General features: G+C 35.7%; 1 protein-coding gene across 1 annotated transcript in view; it reads right to left on the reverse strand.

Annotated features, from left to right (window-relative positions):
• GLRA3 (glycine receptor alpha 3) overlaps positions 1-16,181 on the reverse strand; it is a 76,132-nt gene extending 59,951 nt beyond the window's left edge. Inside the window, exon 1 of the mRNA XM_041395676.1 lies at positions 16,063-16,181. Within this exon, the coding sequence (XP_041251610.1) occupies positions 16,063-16,181 (119 nt within the window). The remainder of the gene's footprint in view (positions 1-16,062) is intronic.
• Positions 16,182-16,300: the final 119 nt, after the last annotated feature.

Below are 16,300 nucleotides of genomic sequence, written 5' to 3' on the forward strand. Positions count from 1 at the left end.
AAATTAAACATTACAAGTGTCATGCAGAAATCTTCAGACTGTCAAAAGGCGCTTGATTGATTTGAGGAGCTTAAGGAAGGGAAGCAGTGGGCATAGTTCCAAGTGTGAAATGTCTTCTCAGGGTCCTTCTACACAGGGGTTGGGTTGCAGGCTTGCAGTTGCTGTAATGAGGTTTGGAAGTTGCAGCTGTAATGTTGGCTCATCTTGCTCAATTCCTTTCACAGCTGGGTATTTGACTTACTAAGCAGTTGTACGAGCATCAGCTCCTTGCACAGTAGGAAATTGAGCTCTGGAATGGAAAGTGCACTTGAGCTGCCCATAAACTAGAAGCTTAAAGAATCAGAGGTTGACCACAACTAGAAAAAAGAGAGGTAAATATTCTGTCTATGACATGCACCTTCAAAGAATAAAGAATTGTAAGCTAAACTATAACATTGCCATGAAAACAAATGGATGTGAAGTTGCCAGGAATAAATTTAGATCAAAATTGAAAGACTTTCAACCACTGAAACACTTCAGTTATGGAATAGTTTAACACTTTGAGCAGAGATAGATAGCCCTGTGTGTTTCAAGGTGGAGCTAGGCCTTAGGATGCTGTGACATGGGTGACTGTGATTGCAGGTGATGGGATTCAGCTATTTTTTAATCCTCTGCTGAGAATATGTTTACATTATTATTTATTCTTTTATGTTTTTAAAATATTTGCTGCTATAGAAGTCTGAAACAAAATATAGTTAACAGAGCTATACAGCCAGAGAATCAAAATCTACAGAATTTAAATGGGGAGCATCATCTCTTAGCTGGCAATTTAGCTGCCAAGATAAAGCATGGGTCATCAATCTGTGTTCCTGGAATGTCTATTTAAAGTAGGTATGTTTGTGAGAGAACATCTTTGTCTTCTCTTCCTCCAAAATAAAATTATTGGAAAAAACTCTTCAAAGGGCATGTACAATCCCCACAAATGTTTACTTCTCTCAAACATTTAAGGCTGAAAAAATCAGATTTCTTTCCCATGTCTTTTTTTTTTTCCTGAAGAGCTACTGTGTTCTACCTGCAAGTTGTGTCTATCTATCGTAACCTTCTGCACATTTTTATCAAAGCACAAACAAGGAAAAGAAACTTTACATATGAAAGTGCTTTATACAAACTTTATTTTAAAAGGCATATTTTCAAATGTAATTTCAGGCCTCCTACCTTTGAGACTTATCATTTTTGTACTGCAGAAAGTGCTGGTTTTTACTGATTTCCCTCATTTAAACATTCACCTTCAATGTGGGTTATTAAAAAATTGTTTTCAGTGTGTGGTTTCAGCCTTAAAAAATATATATTTGTTCGAAAATATTGAAGAAATAAAGTAATGGACTACCACCAGCATTTCTATAAAAAAGATTGTATCACTCCAGAAGGGCTTAATAAGAACAGTATGGACAAAAGAGAAGGAAGAAATTACGTCTTACACCATTTGCTGAGTCTTCGTGTTTTGTTGCTGCTACAGGGAGGTGACAGAGATAAAGAAAGATTATGGTATGCTGTAATTATACCTTCCACTGGAAGCTTCCTAGAGCGACGTTTCCAAGTCCAATTTAGGAGAATCCACTAATTTATCCAAATTAGCCTGTGTGTAGTCTCCAGATTCTCACAGACTTACTTTTGAGCACAATTGATACAAATTATCTTTGAATTATATGGTAAATTTCTGGCTTCCATAGGTAAAATACTGATGCACTTTCTCTTGAAAATCTTACATCAACACCAGTCTTTGGGGATTCTTTTCATCTGATCATAAACTACTAATTTTGTCTCAAACACGATCCATTTTAGTCATTCAGAGAGGTAGAAGGTTTGCTTTTCATTTTACAATGCATACTACAGTGCCACTACACACGTTGTAATGGTCTAGTAGATCTTTCATTTCATTATTTAACTTATTCTCTCAGACAGCAAGTGTGGCCAAACCCCTGGAGCAATTGGATGATGTGTTTGTGGTCCATTCCCTCCAGCTGATGTTTGAATGGTTTTAGTGCACTTCATATGAAAATGCTTCCCAATGAAGTTCAAAGAAATTAATTACACCCTTAGAAGGAAAGCAAAAACTGCAGCCAATATGTATTTAATTGCATCTCACATACATTTCTACACAAAAGCACTTCAGTAAATTAATCTAGTGGTACTTATTCACTGGTTCACCAGCAATAGGTGGAGAATGAATCTCATAACTAGTCTCCTTGATTCCATAGCTGTAAGCAATGGTGATAGAATTAATAAGATTTTAAAACAAAAAATATTCTGTGTAACCATGTAATTAAAGAGGTCTGTTAGGAAGGAAATGATCCTCTAATTGGTGGTGTTGGAGCATCTGACAGTGCCTTGCATTTTGAAAACTTTAGCAATAAGATTTTGTGATATGAAGAAAGCATTCAAAGCTTCTTCTGAGCAATACAGACCTTCATCAAATACATTTGGCAGAATTAATGGGGAAAGCAAGCTTTTAATTTGATGAAGTCAGAAGCATTTTTGTAATGGTACAAAAAATGACTTTTTTTGTAATGGTAATGTCTCTAACTATCTGATCTACTAACTAAGTAGGTAAAGGGCTAACAAGATCAGAGTTATTAGTAAGCAGAATTTGCATGCATTAGTCAAGATGTACCTAAAACTGAACAAAAATACCTTTTTGAGGGTAGAATGTTCCAGCATGTGACAGCTTAAAATGAAAAACAAAGAATATAACAAGAATGATTACTGAAGGCCTCAAACCCATCCAAATTAGAGCGTTTTCCTTGTTTTTGCAAAAACAAACCCTGCTCTTTTTAGAAAGACAAAAACTGCCTTTAATTTTACACCAAAAAAAATATAATACATTAGTGTAAAGCATAAACAACACTAATTTGTTTGCTTTTTGGGGATAAGGCTAAGGTTTTTCCAAATTTTTGCACAGTTTACCACTGAAATGCATTTGTTCAGTTAAGTGGCATGGCACAGCTATTCTTTTGAGGTGTGATGTGTTTAAACTGACTAACTGAGATAGCTGTGTCAGAAAAGAGATACAAGTCACTGTGTTTTACTGCAAAAAAGAATTTTAAATTTTGAAACCTTGAAGATTAGCAAATGTTGTGGAGTGGGAGATCAGAAGAGAGAATAAAATTTTTTAAGGAATTATTTTTAAAATTTCAATAAAATTTAAAACCAATTTCTATATTGAAAATTAAAATGCTTCATAGAAAATAAAAGACAAAAAGACTTTTCTGATTGGAGGCCCTTCATCAGAAATATTTATTTATGAAAATCCAGGGCCATTCTGGAAAGCCAGGAGCTATGTCAGGAGGTCACAGCTGCATGGATCCAGTACTGAAGGTGTCATATTAAATAATCTGTCACTGCTGCTCCATTCTAGCTCACACAGAGATACTTTCTTCAAAGAAACAAAACAAAATACAAAATTCATCTCCTTCTCTGAATTATCCTTGGAAGACAATCTCTTTACATTATTTGTATTGTGAACTCAGGGTAATTGAACTCTTAGTTTAGATGCCTGAATTAGAGAACGTTACCTTCTACCATTCAAGGTTAATTCAAGGAGATAATTTTCTTCCAACTCCTTTGTATTCCATTATGAAAATAACTCTATTTGAATAATGACTTATTGGTGAATAAATTAATTTCATTCTGAGGGACAAAAAAAGTTTCCTATGGTGAAAGAATAGTGGAAGAAGGTGGCATATAATAAAGCCAAAGAGAGTAAATGACAGAGAAAGAATTAAGATTGCAATGTGTTAACAAAGACTAAGATTGCAAATGCATTTCTTTGTATTTCTGCTAAAACTTACAATAATGTGTTTCTTGCTAATTAAAGATGCAATCTCTTTTACTCGTTGTAGGTCATAAAATTGACAGTTCCTTGTGCAGAGAAAATGCAGATTTTCATATCCTGCAATGTTTTAGATAATAATAATTTTATCAGAACAAACACAGAATTCTTAACTCATGTTTGCCAGAGTGTCATATCAACTAAGAGGAGCAGAAACATTGTATCACCAAGACTTTAAAAAGGTAATTTCTAAAAAAAACCCTCAAGAAAGTTGGAAATATTTTGTGTAAAATTTAGATTTTCTACTGATTTTTCACAGCTACAGAGATAAGTAGAGTTGAATCAAGACATATTTTCAGCCAAGTAACAATACTTATGTGCAAAAAAAAAAAACCAAAACCTTTCCATTTTAAGTTTACTAAATATTTATTTTTTATTATTTTAGTGGCTACAAATGAAAGTTACATTAAATATATAGGGGATTGCATTTCAATGCAACTATTAGAAAAATATTTTCTTTTAGATTTGAATATTTTTTTTGTCTCAGCTACAGAATTCACATTAAATTTTAGTGCTCCTGTAGCTTAGGCAATAGTTACAAGCATTTTTTCATGTTCCTCATGCCTTTAAGGTGCCATAATTTTTTGGCATTTGTTAATACAGTTGAGAATTCCTCCAGTTCTACAGTCTTCCTCTAGTCATGTTTGTCACGGAAGTAAAATAGCTTGGTAAAGTAAACATATGTTTAACACATGCTAACATAAAGTACTTAAATTATGGACTATAGTTTTGAAAAACTTTGTATTGCTGTGGAATGTTTCAGCTCTTCTTAACAAAGAGACAAAAACCAGAATAATGTGATTTGAAGTCTTCTGATTAAGTCGCTCTGTCATCATCATCATTCTAGTATATTATAGTCTAGATAATGTTAGATTTTTTTTTTTTGGTGACTTGGTACATATATATAAGCACAAGGCTTTACACCTTTCTTAGGAAAAGTCTCTCAGGGTAAAAGAATAAAACTAATTTGTCAGCATTCTTTATAATCCTATGGGCAAGGCTTTCTATCTTCATTAAAACATGCATTAAGCAAATTACAGGTTGGTTGTATCTATAATTTTGCCTGGTTGTATAAGACAAGTTTATTGTTGCCAGTTTCAGCCATGCAACAAGTGAATTAATATGTTTTATAAATTAGGACTCTGTTCTGATTATTTTGCATTGTTTTCCCAGAGACACCTACTTAATATTCTTTTAGCCTGTTGTATAGACTATTTTTATAAATGATCTAAACTCATGTCTTAGTTTCTTGCCATTTTTAATTTATTCAGCCAACTGTTGGGGGAAGAAAAAGCTAACTCCAAGAGGAGCAGAGAATATTTCAAATATTCAAATTCTGACAAATCTCTCCACGGACTCTTCCAAGGACCTAATGACTGGGTTAAGATTTTGACAACTTTAGTTTTTAATTAAAAATAGTTAGATCTTCTTTAAATTCAATTAACTTTGTTTTGGTTCGGTTTAGGTTTTTTTGATAGATCGTACTTGGCTAAAAGGCATGGAATATTTTTTAAAATATTACAGAATCTGTAAACCACTTATTCATAGTAGTCTGAACTTGTACTATTCTCTTACTATAAAGAGCAATTTGTGTATTCACTAAATAATGCAGAAAAGTTATTGTTGTAATGGACAGATTGCAAAATGACCAAGTAAAATAATTTCTTGAATATTCTATGTTATCACACCAGATATTCTATAAAAGCTGTCAGGGTGGAATAATTACATTTATTGTCGTGGTTAATGCATGATTCCCCCAATCAAGTGACCTTGCACAGGACCTGACTGGTGTCTTTCACCACCATAATGGATGGTAATGCAGCTGACGACAAAACTGAAAGGCAAATTAATGCAAATGAGACTTTTGACTGTAAACTGCTGTTTCTCAAGGCAATTCTTCCTAGATCTAGGAAGAACCTGTGAATTCCGCAAACAAAATTCTACAGAATGTAGTTACTTTGTTGATTCTGCATTTAGAATACATTTCAAAATGTCCTTTAAATTGTGAAGATGGTTATCACTGAGTTTCTTAGTTCTAATGGATTTTTTACTATTATAGGAGTGTCCCATCAGCTTTGCATTTATTAGGTTGCTGTACTCTCAACAGTATAAACAGAAACAGTGTTCACTGAAGTGTACATCTGTAGAAGAGACGTCTTTCTTGTAATCATAATTAATGGCCAATTAGACTGTTATATGTATTCTGTTCCATTTTTATCTTGTTTTGCTTTAAAAATCGACTTTCATGGGTTGGAAACCCTAAACAAAACTGGAAATGGGTTCTTTGCTGTGCTTCTTTTTAATTTTTACTATGCATAAAATTTTCTCAGAAAATCTTACATTAGAGTAAAATGATTGAGGTTTATCAAAACTAGATACAAAATTGATTTTGAATTAAAACTCCAGATTTGTGGAGGCTGAACCAAGATTCAATGAAACATTATTCTGTTTGCCTTAGGGAAGCTCTGCTTGTATTAGTCCTGTATCTTGAGTGAGCATGTGAGATGGTTGTTTCGATTTGACTTTGTCTCTAAAATAATTTTGATAAAAGTTCTGTTAGAGAAAAGCTGAATATAGCCTGAAAAATCACTATATAAAGTACTTTTCCCAAAATGCTTCTCATGAAATTGTTTATTCTGACTAGCCAGCTAATTATAGTGTAGATCTGTGTTATTACTAATAATTTAGAGTTTTCAAATAAGACAAAATATTTCTAGTTTAAAAAATACCGTTTTCATGAAATTGAGTTTTAAGGAAATATATATGTTGCAATGTAGTTTTATGAAATGCTGGCAAGTTTGGGTGGAATATTGTTCAGTGTCCTTTCTATTTTGTCAGTAACAATCAGTGTTCTATTGTCAATGGAAACTGAAGTTGGAGTCTTAGGTTCTAATTTTCAAAGACTCTGAACATCTTCCCCACAGAATTAGGAGATTTTTCCTGCTTTCTGCAACTTAAACTTCTTTTAATGTACTGAAAAGTGAGAAAATATTTTCCGAGCTTTGGAATTTTTTGTGAGACAGGAATGGTGATGTTTAACCAACCGTGTTAATTTACATGAGACATATGGATTAAGTAATTTTTTCCTTTCTATTAATTCTATCCAGGATCAACACTGTAATAAATCAGTGTAAGACTTTCTTTAACAAGAACAGAGTTGAGCTTCAGGGTGATGATGAGAGTGACAGAATTCATGCCACATAATGACAGAACCCAGTATTCCTAATGCATGCACTGAAGCATATTCCTTACGGAATAAGTCAGAGAAAATAATGTGAAGGTTAAAAAAAAAAAACAGTGCTGCTAGCCTTTAGTGCTTCCTTTAAATTATCCTGGTCCACTACACGCATTCTCTTTCACACATAGAAAGTGGTGCTTAAACTTCCTCTCAGATACATTTTTAGTCTTTGCTTTCCTAGTCTTCATTATGACAGCATCCCCTTAAATTATCATCCCAGTATTAGGAACTTTGTGTAAAGAACTCCAAATACACTGAGGGAAGGAAGGGTCATGACCTGAGCTGATCCCCCACTGCCCTCACATATCCTCCACCAGATGAGCAAGGGGTATGGGCAGAACGCTCTCTCCCTTTCCCTGGATCATCATGAAAGCATTGAGGACACTGCCCCCTTCCTCAACAGTGTTAAAGGCTTCATTAGGTGCAAGACCTGTTTTCTCCTGAAGAAGTCATTCCTGTTGAAAAGGAGGGGAAAGAGCATTCTGTTAACCTTTATTCAGGGAATCTGAACAAGTGCCTTTGTGCTCACATTTTGATCACAGATGAAAATTTGAGCACTTTTGGATCCAAAGGTATGTATAGAGGAACAACAGAAATAGGTAAAGAGAGAGGGATATTCTGAGAGCTCATTAACAGAGTGTTAGAATTTGGGGATAAGTTTTGAAGATAAAAGGTAAAATTTTTACACATATATGGAGAAACTTCCAAATAGTATTTTTAATTCCAGTTCCCCACTGTATTGTACTTTTTGTAATCACAGATTACTGTCTCAAGTAGGGACATTTCATATTCATTTTTTGTAGTAAAAACTTGCAGTACTATGTTCAAAACAATTGACTATCAATTTTTAGTGCACAAGAATTGAGAGAAACAACAAGATCTTTTATACTACTTTAACTCTTGCAAATTAAGAGTTTAAGCAAACTCTGATAAATCTGCTCCTAAAAAAAAAAAAAAAAAAACCAAGAAAAAAAACCAAAAAAAAAAAAACCCAACAAACCAAAAAACCAACAAAACAAAAGAAAGAAAAGAAACTATCCACAAAGAGTTCTTCTAGCAGAATAAAGCACTATGAAGTAAATCCACTATGGGTTTAAAAAAAAGTCTTTTAGGGGATGTATTCCAGACATGATGCTGAAATCTGCCCACTTTGAATTTAGTTCTAATTCTGCTGAGTCAGAGGTAATGGATCTGACACAATAGCCTCAGGGAAAACATCCTACAGATTCACATCCCTTCACAGAAGTTCCATGTGTGTGCTTAGGCACAGAATGGACATTTATCCTAGAACACAGACACAACTTCACTGTGTGAAGTCATATTGATTTCAAGGTGTTTTGTTTTTGTCATCAATTTACCACTTTATGACATTTATTTCATCTAGTACGGCACTCTTAGTCAGCACATATATTGCTCACAAACCTGGAAGTTGAGTTGGTCCCTGAAGATGTCTTAGCCTGCCTAGTCCAGAGAATGGACTCTCCTGTGCCTTACTGAATCTAATAAAAGACAGTGCAGTTTTGAACCCTTTATGAAACTACAAGACTTAGCAGGACAAAAACTCAAGATCCTTTTAGAAATTGAGTCCTACTCTATGCCAGAACATTATAAACCAACTTTCACAAAACAGTCCCTAAGGTCAGTCCCAAAATAGTCCCTAAGTGCAGTCTCCCACTAAAATGTAAAGTCATAATAGAAGAAAAGAAAAGAAAAGAAAAGAAACCCTACGAGAATTGTGCTGGTATAACTGTATTACCCAGGTATTTCTGCTGAGTGGTTACTTGGGAAATTAAAATTAATTAAAGTGTTGGTAAAAATCATACAAAATTGTTAACAGCCAATTTTGGTGAAAGTCATCTGTGAAATTGCATGTTCTGGTACTTGTGGATCCTCAGAGGTGCTAGGATTACATTAGGTTCATATTTTGCCTTTCAAAATTCAGAAAGGGAGAATGGATTTGGAATGTTTTTTTATAAGTGGGAATAAACTCTATACATAGTGGAGTCTTAATATAAGCTGTACATAGTATATGAAGCCTTGAGCAATGCTGTGATGGGTAGCATAAGCCAATACTTCTTTTTAGATTAAATGTGTTTATATATCTATCCTATATCAAAGAGGGAATGCAAAAAAGAGAAAAATATTAAGACAGTAGGTGATGTAGTTATAACTACAGCTTGAATTTTATTAGAGGAAGAAATTGCTTTTTTAAATTTCATAGCTGTTTTGATTTTGCTTATGATACTTTTCCTAAATTAGTTTTAACTGTAAGCATCCCATGCAGGTTAATAGCAATTAACTCAACCTAAGTAACAGTTTAAGAAAATTTAGTACTCCCGTCTTCTACTCTATTGTTTCACCAGAAGAGCCTCAGGATAACCTGCTGCCTTGCTTTTTCCTCTAACCATTGATTTGTATTAGTCAGTAGCCCCACTGCTTGTGCAGCTTCACTATTTCAACAGCCCCATTAGTGACTATGATCATGTCAGGCCAGAGTGTTCTCGAAATTTTCTACCTTTTCTGTGGTCTCAAACTGTTTCCCTTAGAAACTGAATTTTGCTAATGTTCCATGTCACCAGAAAGAAATTTCAGTAATAACAATATCGAAGAGGACTGATCTTCCTAAGGGAAGTTCCTTCCTAGAAATAGCCCTGACTCTCCCTGCCATCCCCACTCATTTTGTACGTCAGTGGTAAGCCCAGAGAAGTAGCAGGGTGGTATGTGGTATGGAAAAATTGCATGAAAATTTGGAGTGTGGAGTCATTGTCCCTGCAGATGTTTAATAAAAGACTGGATGTGGAACTTTGTGCCATGATGTGGTTGACATGGGGGTGTTCATTCAAAGGTTGGACTTGATGATCTTAGAGGTCTTTTCCAACCTAATTGATTCTGTGATTCTGTTCATCATGTGGACAGTCCAGTTAAGTGTAGATTGGGTGCTATTACCCTTTTTGCTGTTGTATTCAATAGCATGTATTGGAGCAATTTGTTAGACATGTGACTGGAAATGTAATAATGAAATGCATTCTTTTATATTTGTATAAATACATACCATTTATTTTTTTTTCTCATTCTTTCATTTTATTGTCATTACTTACACTTCCAATGCCACACCATCTGAAGGAATCAACCAGAAAGGATAATATTGCCTCAGAAGTCATAAAAATAATGGATTATGCTAGAAAAAAGTATACCCTTTTTTCTTGACTTTACAGTGCAAACTATTCTGCTTTCTGATGCTCTTCTCACTCTTCTGGTTTGGTCCTGCATTCTTCTTAAACATAGTTTTTTATTGTGCATTTTCCTGTTCTCTGAGATGTTCCCTTTTTGCTGGCAGTTGATATCCTCAAAATGGTGCCTTTTACTTGACCTATTCATGATGCCTATATACCAGTGAAAGTGATATCTTCTATTTCCTATCTCCCTTCACTAATTCTTTCACTAAACATCATGAAGTTTAGTAAGAAAAGCAGTACAGAGGACAAGAAGCAACACCACACAAAAGGGCTCTTCATCATGCATTACTTGAGAAAAGCTGATTTGCAGGAATAATTCCCTATAGGTATTATTACATAATACTCAGTAAGGTCATTTGAAGCCTGTATTCTGAATCTGTTAAAATAAGAAGCTCTAATCTTGTAAAAATTTTCATTTTCTCTGATTGTTATGATTCCTAGTATTTCTGGACAAAAATAATATCATAGAGCAGCTATTACATTTATCATCATACAGAAGCACAGCACTTATCTCACAATATTACTTGCTTTCAGTTGTTGTTACCATCAGTTGGCTGAGAATGAATTAAAAAAAGTTGAAAAGTAAGAAAATGTCATTGGCACTGTAAGGATTCAAAGATTCATAGTTTAATTGTTATTTAATTTTATTAAAGTTTACAGTACTATAAACACAAAAATATATACATAATATGCAAATATATAATCCTTTTCTGAAATTATAAAGATGATAATCACTTAGAAAAGTCATCAAGATTTTCTAGAAATAAAGAATGGATAGCTAAAGCACGAATCAAATTTATACTCATGAAGAAACTCCTATTTGATGCAAAAGGATTTCAGTGTCTTCAGTGGTATAGTTGAAATACAAGAGAAATCAGTAGAGCTGAAATACAAGAGAATTTGAATTACATATTCAAATAAGGGGTCACAAAACCCCTTTTTGTCACTTTTGTCTGAGTTTTGGAAAATGCAATGCTTCCCTAAAGGTACTGATGCTCTCCTCCTAGACTTTTGGAAGGACCCTTCATCACAGGAGTTTGACTGACTGGGCTCAGTGTGAGCTCTGGTAACTCAGCTTTGAAACAGAGCTGTTTGTTTAGTAGAACCCTCAGTACAGGTTCACCTCTCTTCTCTTAGGACTTGTTTATGTTTCTGTTAACTGTGTATTTCCTTTTTTTTCTCCCTCAGAAGTGCTGGGGAGGTTCTTGTGGTCTCGGCACGAGCTAGTGTGCAAGCATACTTTCACCCAGTCTTGTACCTTCATCATTTTGATCGTGAGCCTGACCTGCTGACCTGGCTTTGACCTTGGGCATACCTCTTCATTACCACCTTTGCCCATCAATTTGAACTTTTGCACTGTTCTTCTCCTTCATGAGTGCTGTGGGACTGCAAACTTTTATGGCAGAATCCTCTTCCTTCCTGCCTTGCTGAAAGTCTGAGCTCCCAGCTCACCTATCCTTCCTTTGCTACTCCCTGAGATGTGCTGAGTGCTTTTCATGGGACCTGGAGTCTGCCAACTGATTTATTCCACAGAAACTATCTTTCAAATTAAGTCTGGGCTGCTGAGGAAAGGTATTGTGCCTCAGTGCTGTCATCTTGCTTTAGTAGATTTTCTTTTACACACTTTTATCCACATTTTGATTTGGACACATTTCTTGAGTAGCATTGTAGGTCTAATTATTAACATATTAATGAGCTACTGAAGCTTCATTAGAACACCTGAAAATCTTTATTTTCAAATATGTTTGTGATGCTATGTCAGAATTAATAGTTTTTAGCTGTTGTATTTTTTTCTCTTTCATTAGTTGAAAGAACTAATACTGGCCTAAAGGATAATGACTTCTGCCTCTTATAGCTATTCACCTCAAATCAATTTGCAATGAAATGCAGGAACAATTTCAAAATCAGTTAATGTTAAGCTCAGATATGCCCCAGAGTTAGGTTGCATGGACGTTTTTCCCACAAAAATCTGGTTTTCAAAAGCAATTATCTGTGTCTGAGATAGTGTTTCCTTCAATGTACGTCCAATGGAGTAGTGAAAAGGGCAAAGAAAGAGGCAATAATCTAATTGTAGCATGATTCTTGGTCCATGCTAGTATGAATAAATAAAGAAATACCACAGAGGGAGAATGTATTTTGCATTTCCCCAATGCAGCCTACCTTTTCATCCTGTTCTTTCCCCACTACATATAAAATAGATACAGCTTAGTTCTAATAGACCAGTGCTGGTGTCTGTGAAAGTTCCTGAGCTGTTATGGTCACAGATCTGATCTTCACAATTACTCTACAAATATGATCTTGCTTTCATCATGATCTTTTGGAATTCAGGCAAATCCAGAGGATTTTTTGTTAACACAAAAACTTTACTGAGAATTCAGGAGAATACTTAGTCTTAGACAGTATTATAACTTCGAACGATATCTCAGATTTTTTTTCCTTTCTCTGGTAGTAAATTACAGTTATTTTAAGGCTGCATTACATTATTTTCCCTAGATTTTCCTCTTTTTTGCACTTATACCCTCTTAGTATCATGCTCAGGCTCAGACTGGCAGTAATATTAATAAATAATATTTTTTTTTTATTTTAGGTCTGATAATAGATTTTCTCTCTATTCTCAAATATATTGCATAAACCAGGGTGTTATGTGCTTTAACCATAATTTTTCATGTTTAAAATCTATTAATACATTATCAATATGTGTGCTAATCTATGACATTACAGTACAAACATGCACAATATTATGAAAGACTACAGATAATCAGAGAATCATTAAAGTTGGAAAAGACCTCAAGATCACAAAGTGCAACCTTTGACTGAACACCTCTTTCTCAACTTAACCACAGTCCTAAGTGCCATGCCCAGTCATTTCTTGAACACCTCCAGGGATGGTGACTCCACAACTCCCCCCCAGGCAGCCCATTCCAATGCTTGACCATCCATTCCATGAACAAATTCTTCCTGATATCCAATGTAAATCTTCCCTGGCACAGCTTGAGGCCATTTCCCCTTGTCCTGTCACTTGTTGGTTGGGAGAACAGGCTGATCCCCACCTGGCTACACCCTCCTTTCAGGGAGTTATGGAGTGCAATAAGGTCTCCCTGAGCCTCCTTTTCTCCAGATTAAACAACCCCAGCTCTCTCAGCCACTCCTCACAACACTTGCTCTCTAGACCCTTTCCCAGCCTCATTGTTCTTCTAATTTTTTTCTACATCTTTCAGAGGTCAAATAATTACATCCTATAATGACCAATCTACATCTTGTTTCAGTCATTGCAATTTGAAGGAACTTTTGATGTGGAATGAAAAATGAGTCATTAAAAAAAATCAGGTGAAGTTTCTTCTTGTTAAGCATGCATCTCGAGACTTTGCTCATTAAAATAGCCAGTCTAAATTTACACTGGCTATAAAAAACCATATTTTTTTCCTATCTTCACAGGCATATAATTTAAACATTAATTTTAAATAGCCTCGGGGCTGTTGGACAAATAATGAAGGCTTTTCTTGTTAGTTTCATTCAATTTTCTCACACAGCCTTTAGTTTCTTAATGAAGAGCAGAAAAGTTTCAAAGTTGCACAATGTAAGAGAAGATAACATCATTTCTTTCAAAATGTGTGAGCAAATAAACCACTTTGACCTAGACATCCACAGCACATCCATCTTCTCATCAAGTATTATACAGGTGCTAAGGCAGGAGTCTGTGTCTAACAGACAGTGGAAGCAGCATTCTACTATTCCCTGTTCCCTTGGCTCCAAAGGAAATCATTTCTCAAGGCTTAAGTTGGAAAAGAAACAGAATTAATGTCTCCAGGAAAGTTGAGAATTTTACAGGTTTTCATATTTTAAATTTTTTTCCACTTTTTTCCCATTTTTAAAGCATGGAGAAGACTCCTATGTGTTTTGAACTGGCTCAGATTTCTCATGTATTATTTCTAGACCTAAAGTCATCAGCAGTCTCTATCTTGAGATTGATAGGGAAGTTAAACATGGATTCTGAGCAGCTTTCTGAACTCTTTCTCCAAGCATATAGTCCATGTGCACAGTAACCATGTTCATTATCACAAAGTGACTGTTTATGAGCAAAAGGTAATTGCAATACCACAGTTATCTGGATGTTGAAGAGAATAGCTTGAATTTATGCTACATAAGATATCTGCATATGTTTGGAAACAATTCAGTATTAGTACAGATTTATGTGATGCAAAATAACTGTATGAATTTCATAACTGACTTTATAGCTTTTTCCCCCCTTGGAGTAAATGCTTTTACAGTGTTAAAATAAAGGATGAACAAATCAGCAGTAGGATGGCATTTGCATGGAATAACATACAGAGGAGAAATAAGTTCCATAAGTACATTGAAATAGAATAATAATAGCATAGTACTGCTTGTATTGCCTGCACGACACAAGTGTTTGGTTACCTCTACTGAACATTAAATACTCACTGCAAAATTTAAAGTGCAATATACATGCATTGACCCTTTCCTCAGTGTCAATCTCTTACCATGTCACCAAGTTTCTTAAAATCTCTTCTTTTGGCAGAATTACAATAAAATCACATTATAAAATGTTTGTGTTACATACGTTGATACAAAGCATGTCATTAAATTAACTTCAAAATGGAAAGATTTGCTATAAACCTCTTAGCACTTGCGAAGTCTGCCATCATTGTGGGTCAATACATGATGCTGGCTTAACTTCATGGTTATAAATCCCTTACATGTATAATCCCCAAACTCTCCTTTCAAATTTAAGTTTCATTTTTTGTCTGTTAAATAACAACATGATTCTTAAAATAGTCTGGCACTGTCATGTTATATGCTATAGTTTATTTATTGTGATACAGAGCTATAATGTTTGTTGATAACAAGCATGGCTAACTGCATTAGCAGTGAATATATGACACTGAAGTCTCTTTCTTTACATGTGTGATTTTTCTTTTGAAGTTTTCCCTCGTGGAGCACCCAGGTTCATTTTAGCCTGGTATCACCACATTTCCAGAGCTACGTATTAAAAGAATGCTTACATTGATATATTAACATCACTTTAACTAGAAGGAGTGTGCTGGGCTCAGAAAGCCGTATGAACCTCAGTCTTCTACTCAGGTCATAATTTATGGATATGTTGCCATCTTTCATAATACAAATCCTAGACTGTTGTTAGTACAGCAAATGCTTTCCCTCTTAAGAGAACTTCTGCAGTCCATACTGTCTCAGAAACACTCAGCTAGTGTTTCTTGGCTTCTGCACAAGACTTCTGACCTAACGCAATCTGTGATTTTCCTTTTGCTGAAAAGAACTGACAGTAATAAAGAAGTCTATATATTTCCAACTCAGATAATCTTCGGTAACTTTTACACATAGACACTTTGCACCTTAAGAATTTTCAATATCATTGATGTTACAATTCCTGCTAAAAGCAGTGATAAAATTCACAGATCTTACAGGGAAACTCTATCTGCGAGTAAGTGAAGGAAGTACACAGCCTCCTGCTTGTAAAATGCAAGATGGGATTCGGGACAGCGCAATGTTATGAAGCCGTTCAGGAAGCGTGGAGCTCACGCATTTAGTTTCTGTGCCCACAGCCTGGCTGCCGAAGGCAGCCGGGCGTTCGTGCCGAGGAAAGGCGGTGACCGCGGCCGCTGTCCGCGCCCGTCCCAGCAGTTCAGCTGCCGACACCCGGGACGGGGGACACCTCTAGTTCCCCAAAGAAAGCAACTCACCTGAGCAGTACCGCAGCTTCCCATAGATAAAAGCCCGAGACAGCCGCGCGGAGGTACCTAATCCGGGCCATGCTGCTCGGAGAGGTGGCGGAGCCCCGGAGTGGCGCTGTCGGAGGCATCGGAGGGGCTCGGCGGCGCGGCTGGGGCGGCGCGGCTGCCCCGGGCGGGCGGGCAGCACCCAGCACCCTGGAGAGCTCCGGCGGCTCCTCGCCGGCCGCCCGCCTCAGCGCCTGGCGGC

Source organism: Onychostruthus taczanowskii, unplaced genomic scaffold (genome assembly GCF_017590055.1).
Source record: "Onychostruthus taczanowskii isolate IOZ18803 unplaced genomic scaffold, ASM1759005v1 scaffold12, whole genome shotgun sequence".
NCBI lineage: Eukaryota > Metazoa > Chordata > Aves > Passeriformes > Passeridae > Onychostruthus > Onychostruthus taczanowskii.